This window comes from Brassica rapa, chromosome A05 (assembly GCF_000309985.2).
Source record: "Brassica rapa cultivar Chiifu-401-42 chromosome A05, CAAS_Brap_v3.01, whole genome shotgun sequence".
NCBI classification, from domain to species: domain Eukaryota; kingdom Viridiplantae; phylum Streptophyta; class Magnoliopsida; order Brassicales; family Brassicaceae; genus Brassica; species Brassica rapa.
Genome location: NC_024799.2, coordinates 587,536 through 613,318, shown reverse-complemented (window position 1 = coordinate 613,318; position 25,783 = coordinate 587,536). Strand labels below are relative to the sequence as shown.

At 37.3% G+C, this 25,783-nt stretch overlaps 7 protein-coding genes across 11 annotated transcripts; 3 read left to right on the top strand and 4 right to left on the bottom strand.

Moving 5' to 3' along the window:
* The first annotated feature begins 2,397 nt into the window (after positions 1-2,397).
* LOC103866425 (B3 domain-containing transcription factor NGA1) lies at positions 2,398-5,247 on the top strand. The gene has a single exon (XM_009144343.3). The coding sequence runs from the start codon at positions 4,227-4,229 to the stop codon at positions 5,118-5,120; it is 894 nt and encodes a 297-aa protein (XP_009142591.1). The 5' UTR covers positions 2,398-4,226; the 3' UTR covers positions 5,121-5,247.
* LOC103866424 (probable inactive purple acid phosphatase 14) lies at positions 5,205-8,891 on the bottom strand. The gene is made up of 5 exons (XM_009144342.3): positions 8,390-8,891; positions 7,766-8,172; positions 7,389-7,663; positions 7,120-7,295; positions 5,205-7,031 (listed from the first exon to the last, which is right to left on the bottom strand). The coding sequence occupies exons 1-5, from the start codon at positions 8,835-8,837 to the stop codon at positions 6,982-6,984; spliced, it is 1,356 nt and encodes a 451-aa protein (XP_009142590.2). The 5' UTR covers positions 8,838-8,891; the 3' UTR covers positions 5,205-6,981.
* Positions 8,892-8,985: 94 nt separating this feature from the next.
* LOC103866423 (uncharacterized protein C594.04c) lies at positions 8,986-10,412 on the bottom strand. Its single transcript, XM_009144341.3, has 3 exons — positions 10,147-10,412; positions 9,794-10,057; positions 8,986-9,698 (listed from the first exon to the last, which is right to left on the bottom strand). Exons 1-3 carry the CDS (start codon positions 10,369-10,371, stop codon positions 9,213-9,215), a joined length of 975 nt encoding a protein of 324 aa, XP_009142589.2. The 5' UTR covers positions 10,372-10,412; the 3' UTR covers positions 8,986-9,212.
* A 398-nt stretch (positions 10,413-10,810) lies between these two features.
* Positions 10,811-13,497, top strand: LOC103866422 (transcription factor 25). Its single transcript, XM_009144338.3, has 3 exons — positions 10,811-11,431; positions 11,573-12,969; positions 13,045-13,497. The coding sequence occupies exons 1-3, from the start codon at positions 11,258-11,260 to the stop codon at positions 13,319-13,321; spliced, it is 1,848 nt and encodes a 615-aa protein (XP_009142586.1). The 5' UTR covers positions 10,811-11,257; the 3' UTR covers positions 13,322-13,497.
* Positions 13,498-13,574: 77 nt separating this feature from the next.
* Positions 13,575-15,414, top strand: LOC103866420 (probable plastid-lipid-associated protein 10, chloroplastic). Of its 3 annotated transcripts, none has more exons than XM_009144335.3 (9): positions 13,575-13,767; positions 13,913-14,067; positions 14,142-14,261; positions 14,351-14,485; positions 14,553-14,648; positions 14,718-14,798; positions 14,876-14,962; positions 15,035-15,096; positions 15,175-15,414. In XM_009144335.3, the coding sequence occupies exons 2-9, from the start codon at positions 13,915-13,917 to the stop codon at positions 15,290-15,292; spliced, it is 852 nt and encodes a 283-aa protein (XP_009142583.1). In that variant the 5' UTR covers positions 13,575-13,767; positions 13,913-13,914; the 3' UTR covers positions 15,293-15,414. The 3 variants fall into 3 exon arrangements, with proteins under 3 accessions (XP_009142583.1, XP_009142584.1, XP_033147354.1); XM_009144336.3 differs by having other exon boundaries at positions 13,693-13,754; XM_033291463.1 differs by having other exon boundaries at positions 13,706-13,768; positions 13,903-14,067.
* LOC103866421 lies at positions 15,346-19,465 on the bottom strand. Its single transcript, XM_009144337.3, has 13 exons — positions 18,592-19,465; positions 18,102-18,380; positions 17,839-18,018; positions 17,529-17,664; positions 17,103-17,437; positions 16,791-16,920; positions 16,540-16,671; positions 16,410-16,454; positions 16,250-16,329; positions 16,060-16,156; positions 15,883-15,972; positions 15,678-15,809; positions 15,346-15,608 (listed from the first exon to the last, which is right to left on the bottom strand). The coding sequence occupies exons 1-13, from the start codon at positions 18,972-18,974 to the stop codon at positions 15,456-15,458; spliced, it is 2,172 nt and encodes a 723-aa protein (XP_009142585.1). The 5' UTR covers positions 18,975-19,465; the 3' UTR covers positions 15,346-15,455.
* Positions 19,466-19,706: 241 nt separating this feature from the next.
* On the bottom strand, positions 19,707-24,826 carry LOC103866418 (protein phosphatase 2C 32). 3 transcript variants are annotated; one of them, XM_009144334.3, is made up of 6 exons: positions 23,070-24,824; positions 22,867-22,989; positions 20,596-22,761; positions 20,397-20,510; positions 20,060-20,324; positions 19,707-19,971 (listed from the first exon to the last, which is right to left on the bottom strand). In XM_009144334.3, the coding sequence occupies exons 3-6, from the start codon at positions 22,615-22,617 to the stop codon at positions 19,820-19,822; spliced, it is 2,553 nt and encodes an 850-aa protein (XP_009142582.1). In that variant the 5' UTR covers positions 22,618-22,761; positions 22,867-22,989; positions 23,070-24,824; the 3' UTR covers positions 19,707-19,819. The 3 variants fall into 3 exon arrangements, with proteins under 3 accessions (XP_009142582.1, XP_033147351.1, XP_009142581.1); XM_033291460.1 differs by having other exon boundaries at positions 22,856-24,826; XM_009144333.3 differs by having other exon boundaries at positions 22,867-24,824.
* Between the last annotated feature and the right edge of the window lie 957 nt (positions 24,827-25,783).

The window sequence follows — 25,783 nt, the reverse complement described above, 5'->3', positions numbered from 1 at the left end:
CTTTATAAAAACAAGGAAACCCTTTGACCAAAAAAAATAAAAATAGGGGAACCCTAATTTTCTAAAGGCAACGCTTTCTTGTCACCACAAGCGACTGATCAAACTATTTATAGCCATATGTAATGATCAATAATGTAATCATACACATGAAACTAATTGTATAGACTGGATACTTATGTATGTTGCTATAAAAAGTTGGGTAGATATAGAAGGATTCTTTGGGTTAATAGATAACTTCTATTTAAATGAAAAAGAGGATTGCTTGGGATTTGAGTTCATTTACAAATAAGGAAGGTAAACGTATATAGATTGGACTTGCCATTTGAAAGGAGGGGAAGACTCTAAGGGGAAAAGAGTGTTCCAGGCGAGTGGTCATTAGTTTAAACAAGAAAAAATGAGTTCATAAGTGTGCGAGTGATCTGGATTTTTCGGTATACAATTACAAAGTGGTCCTAACCCTAAGCCCCATCTTTTCCTTCTTTCATAATCATATGCTTTATATATATCTCTATACGTATAACTACTCTCCATCATTATATTAAGCTAATCTGGTTCACTAGCAATTCTAGTTTAATCCCACAAAACAAAGACTAGCAAACGACTTCATTGGTATTTTTTGAGCTATTGATATTTAGTATAGCATAACAAATATATGATCCGTTAAAGCAGTAACCATTTGAAAAGCTGAGACTCCCTCTGCAAGTTAAAAGTTCGAAAACTAAGTTGGTGCATATCTGATTCAGTTCATGTTTAGAGTTATAAAAAGGTTGATAGGAATTGAAGAGTGGGGGTGTCTAGAAATAGAGAGGTCCCCTTGGCTAATAGGGCATAGCTTTGAAAAGGACGACGTTGTGGTTTCCTCGTAATTTCCTGATATTTATTGTATTATTCTCTCTATCTCTCTACAAGAAACTATGGACATAGAGAGATGGTAATATATTAAGTTCATTGACAGAAAGGAGAACAAACAGAATTGTGTTCCTTTTATATATAGAAGGATTTAATCGTATTGCCTTTTGTTGTGCTTCACTATTTTTGCAAATCTTGAAAATAACTTGATCCGTCGTATTTCTTTTTGCTGATAACATCCAGCCTAATGTTTCAATCAGTTATATATTAATCATGGGTGGTGATATTATAAGATGCGCATGAAAGAAAACACAACCCGTTGTATATAGAAAGTTACAAAGAAAAGACGATAAGCCATGCAGATACTTATATATACAAATTTACATCATAAAATGCAATTAGGTATATCATTATTTTAATTCAGATTAAGATGCGAAAAGGTCCTACAGTGTTCATTAAGATTCTAATCAATAACACGATAAAACAGAAGAAAACAATGTATCAACTAGAGGCTTTTGTGTCCAGCCAATTATGTACTAAGGATGAGATTTTGGACCACGTTTATGAATGTCCATTACCTACTGCATGCTTTATAATTTCAACTTTTTAATTTTACTATAATCAAATTCTTTGATTGCATTTTAAAATAAGCTAAAAACCGTCAGCTAAATTCTGTTTTATACTGATAGTAAAAAGTGGTTTAAGTAGTCATCGACTATAGTAACGTCCATTAACATGAAATAGACTATGTAGTGCAATTCCATTCTAACAAAGTCTAAACTTTAATCGTATCCAGCTAGCCGTTGATTACTGTTAAGTATTAACCGAAATTGCACAACGGGACATGAAGGGTGCTTAGTCTCTGTCAGGACCACGTACGTAAGAACCTTACAAGATTAACCTTAAGGAAAACAGTTAATATATCGAGTTGTTAAGGACTAATTGTAAGGGTCTGATTGACACGTATCATGTTCTAAAGTAACATATGTAATGTTACTATACTCACAGTGTTACACGGATAAAACAAAAACGTCCTTACAAGCTGTTAGCACGATGCGCTGGAACAAACAAATGTATCGATTATCGTTTTATGCGAAAAGTTATATATCTTGAGCCATAAACTCTAAGATTCTTTGGCCAGTCCAAAAACAATATTATAGCAAGTCTATGTTTATTAGTTTTTGATTGACTAAAGAGGTTCCTATATTTTGTTGTTTCTCTCTCCCATGGATGAACATCATGATTTTAAAAAAGATTCTGGTTATATTTATCTTAATAGTAATTCCAAATAAGGAAATATATTAAATCATATGTATTTTATTTTATTGCCAATTCTGCGGATCTGTTTTATATTATATATATATATATATATATTTTAATCATCCTACAATGTTATAAAGAAAAGCAATCATTATTTCAGATAAAGAAAACAAATAAAGTCACTACTCTGTAAATTAATTTTGAAAGTTTAAGAATTGTAGATGTATATATGCACTTTATATTTTGTTTTTAAAATCAAACTTTCTTTCTATAAAATATAATTGTCAACGTGATTAAGCTTGTTTAACCATATTTTAAACTGACCAGGCCTGTTCTTTTGAAGAAAAAGTAACCGGCCAAACCAAACATATAAATTAAGATGGCGATTGATACTTGATAGATACCTTTAATTAAAATTTCATAACTTTGAAAAGATACAACAACAAAATAAATATATATTCTCAATCCAGAAATGAAAAGTGACTTATTGAAACACTTTTTATATCTTAAAGAAATTATTTGACTTTAAATAGCTAGATAATATATGTCCATGCCGATTTTAAGAATCCTTAATTAAGAGTATTGCTTAGGCAAAAACTTTATATAACTATTTTACGTTTAGCGCCATGTTTCAAACGCGATATCTGTCATAGCTCATTTGTTAGGTTCTCTAATCTTTTGACGACCAGAAGGATTAAGAACCTAGTTTTCTTGTGGTAAAATTGTTAGTCTCATGCACACTCGAACTCAAAACAAGAATTCAGTTTCACACTATACTCACAAATACGATAGACATCTGCTTACCATTGTAAATATTTTTTTATATCATTACCGAATGATCTATATGATCAAATCCATAAATTTGAATTTTGATTATTTTAGTATTATATATAAAAGCATAGGAAGGGAAATTATTACATAATAAAATATAAATTATATCTGACATAACTAATAACTGATATATTGCTTTTTAAATAAACATAAAATTTAATTTAATAAAAATATTTTTTTTTAATATTTTTTATTTTTAAAAATTATTATTTCTACCCATGGCGTAAAAAACCCATCTTATATACGTATGAGATTGGTTTCTATTTTAAAAAAATACAGGTAAAAGATATAAATGTATGATTAATAAAAGAATCTCTTACAAGTGGGGGAAAGTATATATACAGCAAGTGTTGCAAATGGCAGTAGTAAAACATATAACATTCAAATACACACAGATTAGGTTATGCATAAATGAATACACCAAGAAGAAATTAAGAGAAGAGAGGAGGCGGGAGCCATAACAAAAAGTCAGCAGTAAAGACTAAAGACCACGGCTAAATCAACATGCTAATCTGTCTTTGTGAAAACAAAAAGCGCAGCAAACCCATAAAAAAGTTGTCCATTCGATGCTTAGCATTTATTAATGTTATATTTTTTTATTGTTATTTTTTTTTAAAAATAACAATAATTCAGAAGAAAAAAAAAGAATTTTCTTTCTAATTAAGCCCTCGACGTTACCATCTCCTTTTTCTCCTCATACCACAACCATATACAAAATGTGTTCGTTAGACACATATGATTTCTTTTAAAAAGTTGTGTATGAGAAATTGATTAAAAGAATAGTTTATGCAAGGAGAAAAGAAAGAAGAAACAATAAGGTCACATGAACTAAACTAGATTATTCAAGGGGTCCCTCTAAATTGGTTTTCTCTTGCCCATATCTCCATCATTCACATCATGTAACACCATAACATTCAAAATTTCTCTCCATTTCTCTCATTCTTCTTCTAAAAATCTTAACAATACTTTTTTTTTGTTTTCTTTCCTCTGAATTTCTAAGAGCTATATAGCTATTGCATAAAAACAGTGAGACATAGATAAGAGAAAGAGAGATCGTGGTGATGATCAGTTAGGCAAAACCCAACTTTATATTTATGTATAATTAGGTCAATCACATCACTAGTTTAACCCTTTTTTCTCCTCCAATCCTCCTCCACTCCTTCAAAAATTAGGGTTTGTTGCTTCTCAGCTCATTTCTCAATTCCAAAGTCACCCCCATCCGCTTTTTGTTGAAATCATCAAATTCAAGTCAGAAACCAAATCTTGACCATACCATTAATCAAAAAATGATGATGACAAACTTGTCTCTTTCAAGAGAAGGAGAAGAGGAGGAAGAAGAAGAACAAGAAGAGGCCAAGAAGCCCATGGAAGAAGTAGAGAGAGAGCACATGTTCGACAAAGTGGTGACTCCAAGCGATGTTGGTAAACTAAACCGGCTCGTGATCCCAAAGCAATACGCAGAGAGATACTTCCCTTTAGATTCATCCACAAACGAGAAAGGTTTGCTTCTAAACTTCGAAGATCTCGCAGGAAAGTCATGGAGGTTCCGTTACTCTTACTGGAACAGTAGTCAGAGCTATGTCATGACTAAAGGTTGGAGCCGTTTCGTTAAAGACAAAAAGCTAGACGCCGGAGATATTGTCTCTTTCCAGAGATGTGTCGGAGATTCAGGAAGAGACAGCCGCTTGTTTATTGATTGGAGGAGAAGACCTAAAGTTCCTGACCATCCGACATCGATTGCTCACTTTGCTGCCGGATCTATGTTTCCTAGGTTTTACAGTTTTCCGACAGCAACTAGTTACAATCTTTACAACTATCAGCAGCCACGTCATCATCATCACAGTGGTTATAATTATCCTCAAATTCCGAGAGAATTTGGATACGGGTACTTGGTGGATCAAAGAGCCGTGGTGGCTGATCCGTTGGTGATTGAATCTGTGCCGGTGATGATGCACGGAGGAGCTCAAGTTAGTCAGGCGGTTGTTGGAACGGCCGGGAAGAGGCTGAGGCTTTTTGGAGTCGATATGGAGGAAGAATCTTCATCTTCCGGTGGGAGTTTGCCACGTGGTGACGCTTCTCCGTCTTCCTCTTTGTTTCAGCTGAGACTTGGAAGCAGCAGTGAAGATGATCACTTCTCTAAGAAAGGAAAGTCCTCATTGCCTTTTGATTTGGATCAATAATGATGATGAGATTAGTTGGTATTTAAATTTAAACATAAATTCTATAAATATATATATGACAACATATATAATGCATTGATTCCATTATACATTTTTACCGAGAAATGATATGTTTGTCCATAGATAAGTTATATGGACTCGAATAGTCTTTTGTTAAGTTGTTCTTCAGAATATTTGATTTGTGTACATAGATGCATCTACATTCATGATATCATATATAAATTTCTAATTTGATATACAATGTAATTTTGCAAGGCTGTGTAGAGAATAGGAAATATTGGATACAAATACCTAATAAGTGAGATGTGTAAGAAGAGACATGAACTAGGATTGGGATCAGTGTAAACCCATATCTCTCTTGTATGTCTCTGAGTCAGAAAGTTTCAGAGTTTGATGGGCTATTTTAGAAAAGTGAATTCTCTGTATAGATATGTTGCTGCATTTTGCAGATATATATGCATCACTAATTATTGTCCATGCAGTTAATTTGGTTAGGGATTTCTATGTTTGGTTAGTAAATATGGCTGCTGCTGCTTTTCTCTGAACCTATTGCTGGATATTAGTTAGGCAGGTAGATTTGCAGGAGGTGGGCAGTGTCAAAGCAATAATAAAAAACGTACTTCTATATATAATTGCATGATGTCTGAATTAGCAAAACGAGAAAAGAGAAGAGTTTTGCTTCTTTCTTTTTCACCTTGGGGCGATTGAAAAAGTATGATCTGTTTTCACATATCTTTTCTGATGCAGTAATTAATATACCACAAAAGCTAAAGGCTATGAAAATTAGTATAAAATTGCTGTTAGGTATGTGGTCTCTCTTTTCGTCTCTTGGTCTGGACGCTGCAATCTATATTTAGATATCATTGCAGAAACACAATTAATGTAAATGAATGTTATGTTTATACTCATACATCATATCTGATCATATAGTAAGATCTATCACATCTCTATACCATAAACAGCTAGTTTTAGATCCTAGTTAATTATTACATGGTTTTGTTATAAACGCATACATTCGCTACTCTGAAACGTTTAAATTTAAGGCTTATATAGTATAGCTAACCAAATTCATCCTAAAGGTTTGGAAATTACTTGGTGACATTTCAAAGATGCATATGGCATATATACACACACACATATGTACGTCTACGTCTTGCTATCAATACATTATCATCAAACACATGTTTAACTTTAAATTAAATCTATAAGAGATTGCCATTCTTTTTTTAGTCAAAAAGATTGCTAACACCTATAGTATATCAAAAATCATTAATTAAAAATTAAAAATATGTGCAAAAATATTCTAAATAAATACATCAATGTTAATTTTCATTTTAGCGACTTGTAAATATACATTTAATGTCTGTGTTTATCTCAATTTGATATGATGTGGTCGACTATATAAATCGTTAGAGATTGGTGAAGATAACATCAAATCCTGATTAACGGATCAGTGGATGTGAATGAAGACTATTCGAAACGAGAGAAAAAGTTATATTGAGACGATGTGGAAACTAAAACCCTAGTTGGAGGAGATCAGGCCTTCTCGAACAACTCAGAAAACAACATGCCGTCTTTGATGGAAACATTCAAATGTCTAGGCGTTTAAACGAGTTAAAGTGAATTGAAATTCTAGCATGATTTTGACCTCAGGGAGGTTCACATTGACTCTTGTTTATAGATAAAATCAAATGATCTATTAAGAATATAGAACGTAAAATGTAACAGAAATGAAAAAAAATTACAAGCTGAATTGTCTTCAGTCTTATTTTAAATAAAACCTAATAGTAATGAACAAAAATAAAATAATAAAACCAAAGCAACCTATAAATCTAAAAGAACTCCTCCGTTTAATCAATGATCAGTGCTGTTTTATCTTATTGCATTTAAACCTGTAATTTGTGTCAAGAGCTGCAATAAAACAAAAACATCAAATTAAGATCAGAGAACCAATTCTTAGGAGTCTAAAGTCGACTATAGTTTAATAAAATGATATTACTTGTGTTCTTGGACCAAAGAAGTTGAGTATCAATCAAAGAATGATTCTTATCATCGAGTCGTTTCCAAGTTGTAATTTTATCGACGGCTCCCCAACGTCCATACTTAGTCTTCTCAAGCTGAGCTTCAACTACTCTGACTCTCCTTGCCCATCCAGTCTTTCCGTACCCATGATACCTAACGTGTGTCACATAAATTAATAAAAAATAGGGTTTACAAGAATGGTTAGAAAGCTTTTGAGTCAAATTAAGTCATGATATTTGTTGGTACCCGGAACCACCAGCGTAACAAAGGTTGACTCCATTAAGCGTGGCACAGAAGTCGTTAACGTGGTCGTGACCGCTGAAAATGCCTTTGACCTCACCTCTTTCGACAAGTTTGGTGAATAAACCAGAGTTGATAGGTGCAGAACATGTCTGCTCTTGTCTCACACCAGTCATCTGCCTCGGTTCGGTGAACCGTTTGAATTCGGGTACTGGAATGTGGACGTAAACCAAACCCGGTGCCGTACTTTTTTGTGGAAAAGGCCACCTCTTGTATTCCATCTATTAAAAACAAAATAAATAATTTAGTTAAAAAAACAAAATAATTACAATTTTTATGTATAGACAATACATTTTTTTCTAAACAATAATTTTGTGACTTACCTCGAGCCATTTAGAGGCGTGTTCATACCAGTTAACTTGAGAGGACTTAACCCAATCATAATTAAAAGCAAACCCATCGAGTTTGACGTAATCTCCACCATCAAGCATATAAACATTGAGAAGGGATTTAAAGAAGAGAGGCGACCCAAAAGGACCCTCGATTTGTAGATTGTAGTTCCCAAAACCGTCAATGGGGAATATACCAGAACCGAAAGGGTTTACTTCAGACAACGTGTAAGGCATTTTCACGATGTGCTTCATCATTGTTTCTCTTGTCATGTCTGATTCTTGGTCATGATTCCCAAGAATGGCCACCCATGGGATCCTCGCTTCGATCGCCGGAGCAAATGCCATGTTCATTGTTTTTGCCGCGTCACCTGACTCGCACATTCCATTTACGTTGTCTCCTGCGTTAAGAGAACCAACAAATGATATAATTAAATAATACAATATGTATATACTATATATACTCATTAATCATAAGAACTAAAATTTCAACTGTGCATGGATAAATTAAAATAACACTGATAGAACTAGAATTATGTTATAAAAGTACATTGAAGATACGAAAACACACTAGAATTATGATATTAAAAAAAAAAAAAAATTCATTTGTGTGTGTACCGGAGAAGACGATGAGATCGGGTTTCTCGGAAGCGATAGTGCGTTGTATGAAGGAGGTGGTGTTGAGATCAGAGCAGTAAGGCAATTCTTCCGGTGTTACGTTTGAGCATTGCGTCTCTTTGCCAAAACCGTAGTGCATATCTGACACTTGCAGAATTTTAAACCGGCCATTGGAATTAAACCGAAGTTGCCTTCTACCGTAGGCGTCTACCGGTGAAACTGAGAGACCTAGGCAGATCAAAGACACATAGAATAAGGCTAGTATTTTTCCCATTGTGTGTGTTGTTTTTGTTTGGTGAATATGTAACTTGATCAACGTGAGAAGTGAATAATCACATTCGACTCTGTTTTTATAGGGCATTGAATTGATTTTCTTTGAAGATTTGATAAAATATTCCTGAGGTATATTCTTATGTATATGTTTATCAATATCCAACTGATTTGGCATATGCTTTTTAATTTCAGTTTTGCTGAAAATATATAACGAGAAAACAACTGGAATATCATTATTGGCATATGCTTTTCAATTTTAATTTTGCTGACAATATATAACGAAAAAAACAACTAGAATATCATTATCGGTTACAAGCAAAATCGTAAATATTATTTACTTATTTATTAAAGAAAGAATATTCATGCTAAATAAATTAAATAAACTCCATATATAAATAACACTATTTAGACCCATTTCCAAACCCATTTTAATACAAATTTTCATAGACAAAACGAAGCAACACAAAGACACAACAAAGACAAAAAAAAAACAATGCAAAAAATACACAATTGAAGGCCCATTGAAACAAACTAATCATGCCAATAATATTCAAGTGCTCTTATCTTTACTGACAGCAGCAGCAACCTGAGACTTGAACCATGGAATCCACACAGAAGTTGTCTTCTGATACGCTCTATAAGCTTCAGCTCTGTATTCTTGTTTCACCATCCGCCGCTCAACAAGGATTGTCACATAGACCAAACACAGAGTATTGACCAAGGCACCTATCAAAGTCCATCCTTGCCCAAGGTTCCAAGCGAACACGACCAGTCCCCACCACCACAACTGTTCACCCAAGTAATTAGGATGCCTCGAGTAATACCACAAACCCGTGTCGAGATTGGGGATTTTGGGCTTCCCCTGCTCCTTCAGCTTCTGGTTTTGGGTTACAAACTCGTGTAGCTGCGTGTCGGCGAAGTAAGCCATGACAATACCCGTCAAACAGATGGCCGAGGAAACAAAGTCCCAAATATTCAAAGGCGCATCAACGGAGTGGATGATGTATAAAGGTAGACATATCCCAATAAGGAAGATCTGAGCAAATGTTCACAAAAAAAAAGAGACAACAAAAGAACCAAATGAAAATCTACTCGTTGAGGCAAATCATCGAACAGTTGGTGGATCTTTACCTGCTGAGAAACGTAGACGGAGAAGAAAGAGAGCCACCACCAGTGTTTCCCGTACTGTTTCCGCAAGTCGTTGAACCTCCAGTCTTCTCTAGCGCCCCACTCCCAATTTTCCCGCCGGAAGTAGTTATGAGTCAACCGAACACTCCAAACCCACGTCAGGATCACGACAACCATGGATCTCCACTTGTTGTACTCTCCCAACGGATGCGACGCGAAGTAGTGAACCAGCATTACGGGTATCACAGTCCAATACACATCGATCATCTACAAAAAAAAAAAAATGACATTTTTAGAAAGATTAAATTTCAAAACTTTGAGAAATGGGTTTTGTTTTAAGGAAAATTGACGCGTACCCAGTGGCTGGACTGGAGTAAACCGATGACCCAGAAGAGGAAATTGACGTTGAGGAAGAAGAGGAGGTTTGCGAGAAGAAGCGGGTGGTTCGAACACCATGAGTGAATGTGGGAGAGCTCGGGATCGGAGGTTGGAGAGTAGCTACGGAGGAAGGAGAGGTAGAAGACGATGGAAGGGAGTGGAGCAAGGAATGCGATGATGGCGTTTCTTAAGTTCCGATTCATTTTGTTCTCGATGTTTAGGAGGACGTTGTTGACGATGATGATTAGGAGAGGAGAGTGTTAGTTTATATAAATTGTTGGGCTTTTGGGCTGGGTTCTGTGTGGCGTGTATGGGCCCACTTTGATCACTGCTATGATTAGTGTCTTCTGTTTATTTCTACTTTTGGCGGAATATTTTTAAACTAGTATATAAACTAAAGAGTGATTACAAAATTATTCAAATCAATTGGAATATGATTTTTTTTGTCGTGATGATGATGGTTTTGACTATTAACTATATAGAAAAATGAGAGTAATTGGTTACTTTAATCCAAAGTTAGAAATGCAAGTTGTCAAGCAGAGATGAGGACAAATTAATGATAAAATTTCAAGGCGTGGGGGAGAGTTAAGAGAGTCATAATCAAAGTGAATTCGTGATATGGATAACTTTATACAAGTAAAAGTAGGAGATAATTAGCGGTGCTTCGTGGTGACTCTAATTATTAGCTTAGCAGAAAGCATAGGATTCTAAACTAATCAATCAGATTCTAAATAATTATAAAACTAACCACTTTCTCTGCGGTCCAAATTTGAACTTTAGTAGTAGTATAATTCAGTAACCCTACATCTTTACACCTTGCTTGCACCATTGACGAGTTTGATTAATGCAGCTAATCGTGGAACAAAAGGAAGCTAATATGGGGAAGAAACGACGTCGTTCTCTCAACTTGACCGGTTAATGAATTTGATTCGGTATAATTGAGTAAACCATATCGATGAAGTGATAAACCGGAAAGAAACCTTCTAAAGGTCAATTGAGCCTGGAGATAGAAGCATATCGTCGGTCCTCTCCGCCGTCTTAAATCGACTTTCTCGGATATCGAGCCGACGAAGAAGCAGAGGAGAAGACATGTCAGGGAGGTTGTTGAAGAAGGTTCTCAAAGAACACGAAGAATCCAAACTCCAGAATCATCACGATGAAGAAGACGAAGATGAAGAGCAGCTCGGTGGCTCGAGAGGCCGTTCTTCGATTAATCCTTTTGATCTCTTGAACGAAGGCGATGAAGATCCTGAATCCGAGAAGGTATATTAGATTCTTTGCTCGATTCTCGAATCTGAAATGTTGGATTTTGTTATTACATGATTAATTAATGTCGGATCGTAAAGGTCTGGTCTTTATGTCGGAAGCTGATCTATAATAATTAAAAATATGATCTTTTTGTAGGAGACAGAGATAGATGATGAGAAGAAGGATGAAGAAGCTGACACCGTGCAGCTTCCTTCAAAGAACAAGTCGAAGAAAAAGAAGAAGAAGAAAAACAAAGAGACACGTGCTAACGTGGTGGTGAAGGCTGAAACCACTTTTGACGAAACCTTAGAAGCTCTCTCTCTCAATGCCAACTCTAAGCAAGAAGAGCTTCAAGAAACAAAGCCTTCTCCTTCTTCTTCGAGACCAGTGTTGGAGATAGACCCCAAGTATCTCAATCTCGAAAACGAGTTAAGGAGAATGTACGGTTCAAAGGTCGTTAGATCACTCGAGAGCAGCACCCAAGCCGGTGGTCCTGGCCCCTCTAGGCAGGTACGAGGTGGAGGAAGACGTGGAGGAGTCCACCACATCACCAAAACGGTTCTGATTACACCAATGGAGAATTGGGCTCGCTGGGACCGCTCCTTCTCCATGGACTTTCTCGAGACCAAAGACGGTTACAACTACTTCAGATACACACACTCATCCTCCTACGAGCAAGCTCAGAGAGCCTTCCAAGCCGCGCAGAACCTCCACGACCTCAACGGCGTAGCCAGCGTCCTCATCAACAACCCTTACCATATCGACTCGCTTATAACCATGGCAGACTACTTCAAGTTCGCCGGCGACCATCAGATGTCCGCAGATGCAATAGGAAAATGCTTGTACGGTCTGGAGCGCGCGTGGCATCCCATGTTCACTCCCTTCAACGGTACCTCCCGGTTGAAGTACTCTCACGACGCGAACAAACCGTTCTTCACGGCCCTTTTCGCGCACATGAGGAACATGGACAGGCGCGGATGTCATAGATCAGCTTTAGAGGTTTGCAAGCTGCTGCTGTCCCTGGACACGGATAACCCCGTTGGCGCGTTGTTTTGTGTTGACTATTTCGCGCTGAGAGCTGAGGAGTACGCGTGGCTGGAGGAGTTCTCGGAGGAGTATCAATCCGAGAACTCCTTATGGCTCTTCCCGAACTTCTCTTATTCCCTAGCTATAGCTAGAGTCTACCTCGAGAAGACGGAGGAGTCTTCTTTAGATAGTTCAAAGTCAAGCTCGTTAGATCTGATGATGCAAGCGTTGAAGCTTCACCCGACTGTGCTCAAGAAGCTTGTGGATAAGGTGCCTTTGAAAGACCAGGCGTGGGGGAAGATGCTGAAGCATTATTACTTCAGGTCTGATCAGTCGAAGAACCCGTCGTTGGATCATCTTATTAGCATCTACGTGGAGAGGAACTACCTTATATGGAGGCTTCCTGATGTTCAGAAGCTGCTTAAGAGCGCTGCTGAGTTGGTTATTAAGCAGTTGGATGAGAAGGAGAGCGACGCAGAGGATTTCTTGAGTGTCAAGGAAGAAGCTTTCCCTGCTAAGCATAACGAGTAAGTGTTTTTTTTTTTTTGTTTCTCAAGTTTCCTTTTTGGGGTTTTAGAGCTGATGATGATGTTTTTTTTCAGGTACTCTCATTTATCAATACATGATTTCTCTGATTCGGTGCCGACTCTTCCTCCAGACAACTTGCAGAACTTTGTGGCTGATCCTAGAATGGGAGGAGGAGAACAAGTGGCTGCGGGAGGAGGCGGTGGTGGTCATCACCAGCAACAGCAAGCACCACCGGTACGTGATGTGGCGAATAGGAATCCGTTGGCTGTGTTTTTAGAGTCGATGCTTCCTTGGGTTAACCTTGGAGAGGGAGATGATGATGCTGATCACCAACCAGACAACAATGGCTAAGTTTTTTTAAAAAAATGTTTTTGCTGATGGTGAGAAGAGATACACACATGTGGTCTTGCTCTTGTTGTACATTGCCATTTTGATGGTTTGTTAGTCTTTTAAGCATATCATAATCATGTTCTTACTACTCATGAGATTTGATACTTATTACATCTGAGTCATTTTATTTTCTTATTTTTCGTGGAATCATTGTTAACTTTTCAGTTTGCATTGATCAAAAGTTCAAAACTTTGAGCTAAACCTGCTCAGTTCAGCTCGAGCTGGTTCAGTGTGAGGTTGATATACGGCCACGACTTCGAGCAAATGAGTACATATCTTTTATAATTAAAGAAAAAGAGAAATAAATGAGTATAAATACAATATATCGACAAAAACAAAACAAGAGTTTGCTTCTATTTTTCTCACCATTGTCGGATAGTTTTCAGCTTTGAAGGTAGAGATTGAAGGTATCGCCTGAATTTTTTTTTTCTTTTAATAAAGGCATCACTATTCTGAGAAATGAAGTAAATTTCAATTTTGGAGAAGAAAAAATATCTGATTTTTTTTGTGGGACGGACAACTTTAAGCCTCAGTCTTTTTGTTTATGTGTAGTGATGGATCGAATTGCGTCTGCGGCTATCTTTTGCCCAGCGTTTTCAACGCCTCGCGTTTGTAAAATCAAACCTTTTGGCCTGAACTTCAATACCGATCATAGAAAGAGATTTTCTTGTCGAGTAGCTGTAGCTTCTGGAAACACGACAGCTAAGGTTTGGTTTCTTTTCACATTTTGGTTCTTGTCTGAAACAAATTGATTTGACTATGTTTCGGTAATTTAACTCAGGTGGTCGACAGTGAACTTGACTTAGAATACAAGAAACACGACCTACTAAGAGCTGTCCAAGAAACTCAACGAGGACTCACTGCTACTTCCGATCAACGCTCTATCATCGAGGAGGCCTTGGTACAGTCACTGTGTGAGATATGGTTGATGTATGAGATGGAGTTTGGATTTGTTTTTAATGAGTTTGGATCTTGGTAGAAACTTTTCAGGTGACTGTAGAAGGGTTTAACGGCGGTGAAGCCATTGATTTAATGAAGTTAGATGGAACATGGAGGCTACAGTATACATCTGCACCTGATGTTGTTGTTCTCTTTGAAGCTGCGTCAAGATTTCCTTTCTTTCAGGTAGTGTTGAGGATCAAAGACATTGTTCTGAGTTTCTGTTTTGATCACTTGTTTGGTTTTTGATCAGGTTGGACAGATCTTCCAGAAGTTTGAGTGCAGAGATCGATCAGACGGTGGGATTATCAGGAATGTTGTTCAGTGGAGTGTTCCAAGCTTGTTAGAGGTTTCTGCTTCTTCTCTGCCCCTTTTAGTTCTTCACATTTTGCTATAAATGAATCAAAATCCATGGCAGGAGCAAGAAGGTGCAACACTTGTTGTTACTGCCAAGTTCGATAAGGTCTCTAGTAGAAACATCTACCTTCAGTTTGAAGAGGTTGGTTGAATGCTTTCAATGCTTTCAGTATTAGTCTATCACCAGAAGTAGTAATCTGAATTAAACTGTTTTTGCAGATAAGTGTTAGAAACATTAACATCAATGAGCAAGTTCAATCTCTTCTCGCACCTGCAATTCTTCCACGCTCCTTCTTAAACCTTCAGGTTAAGACAAAACACCTCTCTGCCTAGAAAGACCAAAGCTAATAACACTCTTACCGTTTTTTTCTTCTTCAGATTTTGCAGTTTATACGTACTTTCAATGCTCAGATTCCAGTAACAGCAACCAGCCCAGGAAGGTAGATAAGATAACTTTATTACCATTACTGATTTAACATACGAGCTATGGATGCTAAAAAGATACTCCTCTATTGCAGGAGATCTGTGGGAGGATTGTATTACCTCTCTTATCTCGATAACAACATGCTCTTGGGTCGATCTGTGGGAGGAGGAGGAGTCTTTGTCTTTACAAAATCTCAACCCCTCGAGCTCTGAGAATTTAGAAAAAAATCTGTAAAACTCTGATTTCAAACTGTATATTACTACAGAGAGAAGATGAACTTTATTATGTTAGTAGATTCTGTTTATGTATAAACAACCTATTCGGATTTTTACTAGAGAGATATTGTTACAACAAAAGCAAAAAAATGTTACTGGATCAACCAAGAAGACCGTTCCAAATTTCTTTAAGAGAGACATAAGCCTGAGGACAAGGAACAGCTTGTAGCTTGGTCTTGCCATCGATCAGTGTCTCTGTCACTAGACCAAGTCTCACCAACGTGCTTATAGCTTTTTCTACTCGCATCTCCACCTGTAAAGTAGTTTAGTGAGCTACAAGGTCTAGTTAATGTTGCTATGACAGCTCAAGTTTTATACAGACCTTTATTTTGAAGTTGTCATACAAGAATCTCTCGCATCTATCTTGAACTCCTTGGTAAGACATGGCGTTATGTAGAACCTGATTCTTTCCGGCTTGAAGGATAATTGCATATGTCAATATTGACTCCTTGTACTGCAAATAAGCGAGTTAAAAAAAAAAACATAAGTAAAAGATTTTTCATATAGAACCCTTAAGGAGGTCTTGCCTGTTGCTGCTCCGAGGCATCCAAAAGGAAGTGAACAGAGCCAAATCCACTGGCTAAGGTTTTCTCATAAAGCGTCTTGTTTACTAGCAACTGAGGGAGGGAGATTTTTCAAAATCAGAACACTTTTAACCAATTGTAATAAAGGGAGTATAAACTTTGGGTTTACTAACAACTCACTTGATATCTATCCCATGTCTGCTTGTAACCCAAAACCACACGTGTTGCGTAGATAACCAGAGCAGTGACGGCGATTACATCAAGAAAAAATGCTGATCTATATTGCAAATAAGTCTTAATTTTCTCTGTTCCCGTAAGTTGTAATACAGACTATACAGTGACGTAGAGAAGAGTGTATAAGAAGACATACGGGGATGATGAGATGTTCTCAAACTTGTAGTTCACAAAGTATGCCGTAAGTCCCAAAATACTGGCGATATCCAGACGTACCTAACAAAAGATTTTAAGTAATTAGTCAACAGAGATAAGATTAGTAAAACTGAGTGCATCAATCATGCAACCACACTTACTGTATCTATGATGCGAAAGTAAAGCTTCCTGTGAGGGAAAATTACCTGGATAAAACAGGAAAATTGTTGGTGAAAACTACAGTAAAAAGCTCATGAGAAGACACACATGATGTAGATGTAATATTCTTACAGACAAATCTGGAATTGGAATTCTTTCAAATATCTCCAGTTGTAATGATGATCGGGTTTCATCTTCATTCTTATCCCCTTTTTCACCCGCATCCGTCGTGTAAAGCAAAATTAGTTCTTCAAATGCAGGCTCCTATTCACCCACCAAAGAGTCAAAAACAAACAAGAGTCATCTAAAAACTGTGATCATGTGCATAGAACAGTGCACTAGAGACCCGAGCAAATTACATTATTTGCATAGGAAAAGAATACCTGCAGCGTTGACGGTGATAAAAGAATGGAAATGGAAGTTTTTATCCTTTTCCACATATCATTTCCGCAGGCTTTCTTTGAAGCAGGTTTCCATATATCACCTAGTGTCATCCTTGACAAGGATATGGGCCTGAGTCAAGACATTACTTCTAATCAGATAGAAGGTTTAAAACACATGGAAGGAACATATGCAATCAAATCCCAAACTAAGTCTTGGAAAATTTATCTATATTCACGTAGAGATTCTTCCCACTCAGCAACCAGAGACCAAAACATGATTTAGTGAGATGACTGGGAATAGAAGACACACACCTCAGATAAGGTTCAGATGCATTACTATCATTAGGTAGCTGGAATGGTGTTTCATAACCAGGAGAAATGAAACCAATCCATGTGAGCAACTTTCTGAAGAGCCTTTCACGAGGACCAACAGGTGTGAGAAGCCCTTCATACCGACTGACTGCTCTTTTTGCTGCTAACCGCATTGGGAGGACTGAATCTGAGAGGGACTCACCTTCCAAGAACTTATCAGAGGTTTGGGCTAGGTCTAGATATGATTCCTTAAAAAGAGACAACTCCTTGAGCCAAACTTTCACTCTCTCTGACAGATCTTGAATTTCTTGAGTCTGGACAGCCTCACTTAATGCCTGTTCATGAAATTTTTGAGGAAAAAAAAATGTTATTGAAGTTTATCAACTAAATAACATAGTTATTTGTCTCACTTAAGAGGGGTCAGACCTTGTTTATCAACTTTCCAACTTTTCTGAGGGGTTTTGAAATAGTAGAGAAGATTCCTCGTAGAACTACAGACTGGATATAGTCTAGCTTCTCCACAAGCAGCAAACCCTTCTGCTTCTCAGTTGCATATCCACGCCTATAAAAAGATAAATTCATAATCAGATTCTCCGACAAGACCACAAAACCTACCGCAGACACTAGGAAGTTACTAAATGTTCTTACACTGACCCAAGAGGGTAATAGAAGTGGTTTGCAGTATTCAAAGCTAGATAGCAAAATGTACAAACGCATCAAAAGATATTAAATTAACCTGAAAACAATAGCATTGGACTCTGATGCCTTGTTCCAATCAACGTAAACAGGCAAAGTAAGAAGGTAATCCGTGTTGAGAGCCGACGTCAAAGCCAAATCCCTAGCAGAAAGCTCTTCAAAACCAGCACTGTCGAGAAGCTGAATAAAGGAACGCTGGAACCGAGTCGCAGCACTAACACTGCATTCAAAAAAATATCACCAATCTATACTCAGACTATCATTTGCATAGCGATCCTTCCTTGGGATAGTTTGTAATAATACCTTTCAGCTGAACGTCTCTTTGCTTGTTTGCCAGTGGAAATCAAAAAGTTCCAAATATCAAAACCATCAGCCAGAGGGAACGATAAACCCTCGTATCCGTTAACGACGCTCTCCGGTTCAGCTTTCGAGTTAACTTCCTCATCTGAGTCAATCTCTCTACCTGAAGTAGAGCTTTCTTCTTCAATGTTTACCTTCTCGAGAGACTGAGTGGCGACGAAATCGTTTCTCATTTGCTCTAAGACCTTCTTGTGCTCAGCGTGAAGGATAGAGTCCAAGCATCTAAGAGAGAGATACAAACAGTAACTAACTAAGGCTTTCCGAATGGTAACAAGTAACAACAGATTGAGCTGGGGTGCAGTTCTAACAGTTATAAAATATATAGATATATGATATATGTAATTTAACTGCAGTGCGGGACGGATATTAACATTCGGAGCCTAAGATGCCAATTCGTGTTAGCTTTAAGGATTTATTATAAAAGCCAGCTTACGTGGCAAGGAGGAGAAAGATATCAGCGTCTCCGTCTTGTGAATCGAGTAACGTCGTCACAACGGCGTTAACGAGATCAGACTTGGAGACGTTGATGTACTTCTCACGGGGAACGTGGACACTCGAAATCCTCTCTTCAGCTTCTCCTTCGCCGCCATCTTCCGCCGGGGGAGGAGGAAGCTGCTCCGGTTCCACCTTCCAGCCACCGCCGTTTTGGAGCTCAGTCAAGCTACTAGCAATCGCACGGTCTGACTCTCCGGAGACTACTTCAAAAGCTGCAGCCTCGGTGAGACGGCAACGAACTGAGGGACGACGCGAAGACGGAGAGGGATTGAATCGCGATGGGAGAGCGACGAAGCTAGTGAGGCTTCGAAGAGACAACATCGTGAATCGTATGGTGAGATTCAGATTGGTGAGCAACCATTGAATGAAAGGAAGAAGGCAGTTTTTGATTTCCTCCGCCCAAAACAGTCAATACGAATAAAGACGAAATATCGTGAATTAACGGCTCACAACGACTCATACGCGGCTGACTCTATAACCGACCAAGAGACGAAGTTGAGTGACCAAACCTCTTTCTCGCTCAGAGACTCCAAAAGTGATATGGATAGAAACCCTCTTTTTGTCTCAGAGACTCCAATGATAATAAATAAGAAACCTCAAACCTTTATGATGTTAGTTGTTGTGTTGAGAACAAGATCATGGATGCAGAAGCAATAGAAAGAGATTTGTAAAATTTTTTAAATATCCTACTTATACAATTCAAATCAGTTTAATCCGTTAGTATAAAGAGTTAAAAACTGATCTAAATTTACTTAATTAATTAACTAATAATATTAGTACAAATCCATAAATTTGTGTAAATATTTTTTCTATACCAGTTTTTATAGTTCATCAAAACAAATTTATAACTGAGCAAAAAAAATAAAATATTTAACATATATGTAAATATATATCAATATCCGTTAACACCTAAACCCCAAATAATCCGCTTAATCGATAGTTTTTTAGAAAACAATTAGTTACCGCCTATCAATTTCTCAAATTATCATCTACATTTAACCAATTTTATCTGACCTTCTATTGAAAACAAAGATGAGGTTATGGAAGCAAATATAAATAGACTTAGACCTTTCCTTCTTTTACTTTTTCGAAATTGAAAGATTGTTTGAAAACAATAACCCAATTACACCTTAATTTTTTTTTTTTTGTTCAACTGGTTGTTAAATTCATCTATTGAATTTTGGTTTTCTCTCAGGATAATATTGTCCAGACGATCGCCAAATCCTTCCTTCAAGAGACACAACCATCACAGATACATCATCATGGTACTTCCTTCTATCTCCTTGAGGTATATCCAACAGATCATGAAACTCCATCCCTGCAAATACACACATCATATGGAAATGCTGGTTTCATTTTCACAAGGTCAACCAAACTGATGATCATTTGATGTTCAAAACTATTACCGTTCTTGGTGGCTGCACGAGAGAGAAGCTCTGCAATGAGGTATTGAGCAGGATCACCATCAGGAACGTTTTCAATGAACCAAGTCACGTGAGCAACAATCTCTTCGTTGCTGAAGTATTCATACAATCCATCAGAGCATAAAACCAAGAACCGATCGCTTGAAGTGAGCCTGTGATGGACAGTACACGGTTCGCAGCTGATATACGGATCTGTTCCAATGTAGTCTACTCTGAACATCTCAAGCAAAGCTTCATTGAAACTCGGCTGCAACAACATGAAACGGACAAGTCCTTAACATTGTACTTTGGTTATGAAAGTTTGAAGATTAGTCTATACCTTTTTGAGAAAACCAGCACCAAAAGCTCGAGTGACTTTGAGCTGGCCTTTGACTCTGTCTTTGAGTATGGACTGCTCATCTTCTGGATGTTCTGATCTAATTCTTGAAACTTCCTGAAACATATAAACAAACTTGCTTTTGACAAACCAGAGCTAAAATGGAGTTTTACAAAAGCTCAGATAAGACATATTCATTTACCTCTTCTACACTTGTGCTATGGTCACTTGAGAGTTGAACAGCTCTCATCTTTAACCGGTAAGAAGTTACATCTCTGTTTTTGTTTGAGACACTAATCTGAGTGGTTAGATTGTGTATTGGAGATTCTTCTGATATTCTATCTAGTTCCATACGCACTAGCGACTCTCTCGACCTACTCTTATGCCCCATACCTTCCTCAACTCCAAACCCTGGATTAGAATGACGATCATGGAGCCTTTCCTGAGCCAAGATAGCTCGACTATCACCAACATTCATCACGTAAACATCTTGATCCTTCATTAGCATTACGAGAACACATGAACCCATTAACGCAAGCTCCGGGTTTATGTCAAGGGACTTCTCCACCATTTCCATGTAAGCCTCCTCAGTGCTTTCTAGTGCTCTTGCCATTGCTCTTAGCACATCATCATGGTCTACGGTTCCTGACCAGCGTCTCCTAATCGGTCCTGATGACTCTACGATCTTCTCTTCAACGCAAGTCGTCCCTTCTTCTTCCCTGTGCCAATCATAACTCCATGGGAACAGCTTTTTCCGTAAAGACTTTTGTTTTTGATACATTCTTCTTATCTTTGAGCTTATCTGTGATTTTTTAGTCCCATGGATTTGCCCTGAGTTTGGAATCTCATCAAGAACGGTGTTCTCTGTGGTACACGGATCATTTCCACCTGAAGTTGATGCATCTTCAACCTGATTGGTCATATCACTTACAGAATGTTTAAGTCCCACTTCTTCTCCATCCCACCGTTCCAACTGAAGCAGCTCGTAAAGCCTCGTGCTTTTCTTGCCAGGACCTGCTAAATTTCCAGGTGGACCATCGGCATTTTCAAGGCTACTGTTATTATCAGTCATAACCTCTTCACTTCCTTCTTGTGCTGACTTTGAATGCTGCTCACTGATAGTTTCAGGAACTAACAAGTTACCCTGTGTAGTAGAATGAGATTCCTGGTCTGGCTGCAATGGATTATCTTCAGATGGCTCGTCATAAACCCAGAGGAGACCTTCCAGTTCCTTGTCTATAGCTTTGTACAGATGACTCATCACGAAGTCCGGAGCATCCGGTCCACTAAACCCATCATATATCCCTATGAAGAGCCATCCTTGCTCCTCCGAAAGCACAACATGAACCCTGTCTTCTCCAGCTCTCCCATGAGCCCACTGCAAGTGACGGTTGCTCTCTAGACAACTCTCCGGGTGGTCTTCACCATGTAATTTACCTTCTTTCCCCCCAGGCCAAGACACTCTACTCTCTGGATGCAAGAAGAAGCGTTGCATCCAGCTTAAACCACCTCCAGACCTTCTGGAGAATGTTCTTGCTAATGTACTTCTCATTGGTCCGCTTACACTCCTCATAAACCGCTGAAACCGAGGCTTTCTACGTCTAAAAGAAAGCGGAGCCGAGAAATTAGATTTATCAGATACATCAAGAGGACCAGACATGACTCCTTTCTCTATAGGCCCTGACATGAAACCATTGTTTCTATCCAAAGGACCAGACGCAAAACCTCTCTCTAAAGGCCCTGACATGAACCCGTTCAACGGTCCGGAACCACCACGAGGGAGTGGTTGCAAAGGAATTGAAGCAAAAGAAGACGTGCTCTCAAATGTAGCAGCAGGCTCCAACACGTCACTTGAACACAACGCCGTTTGATTCCCAGTCCTAGCTGTAGACACATTGGCACTAACCGAAGCACCTGAGATCGCCTTAAATGTCGTCTCCCCCAAACCTTTACTGTTGTGTCTGTTCAAGAACGAAGGATCATCAAGCACGACCTCGTTTCGGAATGATCCACTGAGAGTCTCAGAGTCAAGCGTGCTTGAGTCAATAGTGAACCTCTCCGAGTTAGAAGGAGTGATGTCCGGAGACTCGAAGATGCTCGGCCTAACGTAGCAAAAGGAATGCCCTAAACCTTCGTCTAGAGGCTCAAGAAACTCCGAATCAACGCCGTTTTTGTCGTTAGACGGCACGAAACAGCCGACAACGCGGGAAGTTCCGTTTCCCATTATTCACTCAGGCAATTCTACGAACACCTTCAAGGCACAATCCCATTGACAAGAAAGAGTTTCAGCAATTTCCACCAACACAACACATAACAAACACAACCCTGCAAAGATACGACGCCGTTTGCATCATCAGAGGCTCAATCTCTGCACATTTGAAACACAAATTAAGCTAAATGTTATCTTTGGTTCAGAGCTCTTGAAATTGAAGCTTAAAGAGGTTAAAAGAGAGAGACTTTACAGTGATCTGACCTTTAAGAAGACTGTTTCAGTAGCTTTGAGTAAGGAGATGGATCAAGAAACAGATCTAAAGGAGAGAGTGTATAGAACACATCGGAAGGACTAAAAACAAGAGCTTTAGATTTGTAAGAGAATCTGACAAAAAGTACCCATTTTTAAAATGATTAAATTAAAAAAAAGGGAAGAAGGAAGGAAGACCCAGATTGAGATTGAACCATGCAGATACGACCAGCTGTTAAAGATCCAACCTTTTCAGGGGAAAAAGGCTAAAACCCAGAACCGTAGTTTTAAAGTTTTTTTTCCCCTTCCTTTGAGATGTACGGAGAAACCGAGATTCAGAATCGACAAGAAACGAGAATCCAAAGGAGCTGAAGAGGACCAAGAAGCTTGAAACTGAAATGGGTTTGGTTTTGATTTTTGAAACTGATTTTGAAACTGCTAAAAATGATGATTTCAGCTTTTGTTAATTTCTAATTAGCTCATCGGTGAAGCAGAGGAGAAAAAAGAGGTGTGTGTTTCTCTATTTCTCGGGGTTTTCAAATGGTTTGGGAGGGTAAGAAAAAAAAAATAACAATGAGAAAAAAAAATAAACAAATAGAAAAAGGAAAACAGAGTAAAAATTTCTAGCAATTGCGTTGAAATATGCAAAAAGTGAAGACCGTCTTTTAAGGGTTTTTATTTTTCTTTTTTTATATGATTCGCGTTTTTTTACAAAAATGAAATGAAAGCTTTTAGGATTTATATTTATGGGGTTTGCAAATGATTGGAGGTATACAATTACAGGTGATTCACGTCATTATTGTTCTCTCGTCCATGGACCCTTTGCATGGGTTGAAGTTTCTCTGTGGGGTCCCTTTTTTATTCACACCGATTTTTATTCTTATTTTTAAAGAAAATTATTTCGTTCTTTTTTTTTTTGTAATGTTCTTAAGGTTTTTTCTTTTTTTATAATTGGTTGCATTGAATCTTGCTCCTCATTTCAGAAGATTTGACCGGTGTTAATTATAATATATAGTTTGAACGTTGAAGTTTGCTCGTTAACATGTGAGTCTTGTTTTTATATATTATCATATTCTGGCTAGCAATTTTATTTTAAATCCCAACTGGCTCAATGTATTTAGTAGGTAAATTGCTTCATCAATGTCTTATTCATATATATATTTTGTTTGTTAATCTTATTCATTTTATAAACTGTATTTTTTTTTTTTAATTTATAGAAAATAAAGGAATTTGGAAGATTGTGATGATGCCTAACATGCAAGAGAGGCCAACTCCACAAGCAGTCACATTTTAATTGAAAACAAGTTGTTGACTTAAACCAAATCCACTCTCTCCTTTTGCCCCTTTGAGTTTTCTGACTACTGACAAACTCTTTCAACGCCCAAGAAAATTATGCTTTTGGTTTCACATTGTTCGTTTTTTGTTTTTATTTATTTATCTGCATCAATGATCCACAGATCCGAAACCGGAGCCATTATCAAACACATCCACTAAATTAACTATTGGTATTTAACTATTTATATATCTTTTCAATATCACAAAATAAAACAAAAGTTATTGGAGTGGGCATCTGCATCTCCTTAAAAATGTAACTCCACCGTTTTATTTGAAATTATTATTTTATTTATATTTATATGGCTTAGTGTATCTGTTTGAAGTAGTAACAGAGAAACTATCTTGCTCTCATTAGCATCAGAAGCTGTTATTTGAGAGCTCTTGCTGAAAATCATAATCATATTAAGGAATTTGCAACCCAAAATGAAACAAAATTGAAAAGAATAGTGCTATAATATGAGAACATGCAACACGTTAAATGGAAGCGCGAGCAATGCTGTTACTCTTCTCAGAAACAAGTAATGGTTAAACCTTTATGAAGGTTGAACATTAAGTAACTGTGTTTTGTCCAAAAAAAGGGTAACTGTGTATGATATGTGCCTTCAGTCTAAGAGTATCTCCGAGAATACTTTTTGTTTTAAGATTTGCAAAACTCTAAATTTGAAGTTTCAAAGTGTTCATCTTCAAAATAAAACTTCAAACTTACCTTAAAAAATATATGTAATTATACTATGGTCTTTATATTTGTTATAATTAATAAAAATTCATAAAAAATTTATAAATAACTAGCACATATATAAAATATTACAATAATATTAATTAACAAAATCTTAAATTAAATATACAAAATTACAAATTGAAAATTAAAACTTAAATATTAACTACAAGAAAATACTACATTATTCCATAAAATTATTTATGTAATGCTTATCCTAACTCCACATAAATGGTTCAGACTGGTCATGTGTTACTACGTGTCGGTCACATATCTCTGGCGATACCGAAATGTTAATTTTTCGGTAGCGAGACTCTATACCTGAAGTTCTAGAATCTCTTTTAGAAATGTTCTAAAAAACCCATTCCTCAAGATTAGATTTATGAGACTGCTTCTCATTTTTCATATGTTTACCTTCTCGTAGTCGTTTGGACATGGTTTTAGGCCATTTCCATACCTTATAAAAATAGTCTTTACTACTCTTTAGTACATGAATTTCTAAATTGATTGTATTCTTCAGAGGTAATAAGGAACTGGGCTATGGTCATTATACATAAGGGAGTTGATACAGTTTGCATAGGTTGTACTACATATAAATATCATCCAAATTTTATACATTTCCAGTGAAATAAAATGATAAATTGGAGAACATATTTAAAGGATATAATTTATTTTAAATTGATAAAACATCACTACGTGAAATATAAAATTCGAAAACTAAGTGGAATTTCTAAATGGATAATATGAGTCTCCTCCATAGGTAAGAACTGGGCTATATGATCGGTGTATAGGCCCAGTAGTTAGTAAGGGGCCTCATTACGGGTCATGTGGGATCTGGGATGCGCATGCGGTGTAAGATAAGTCTTAAACGGCGCCTAT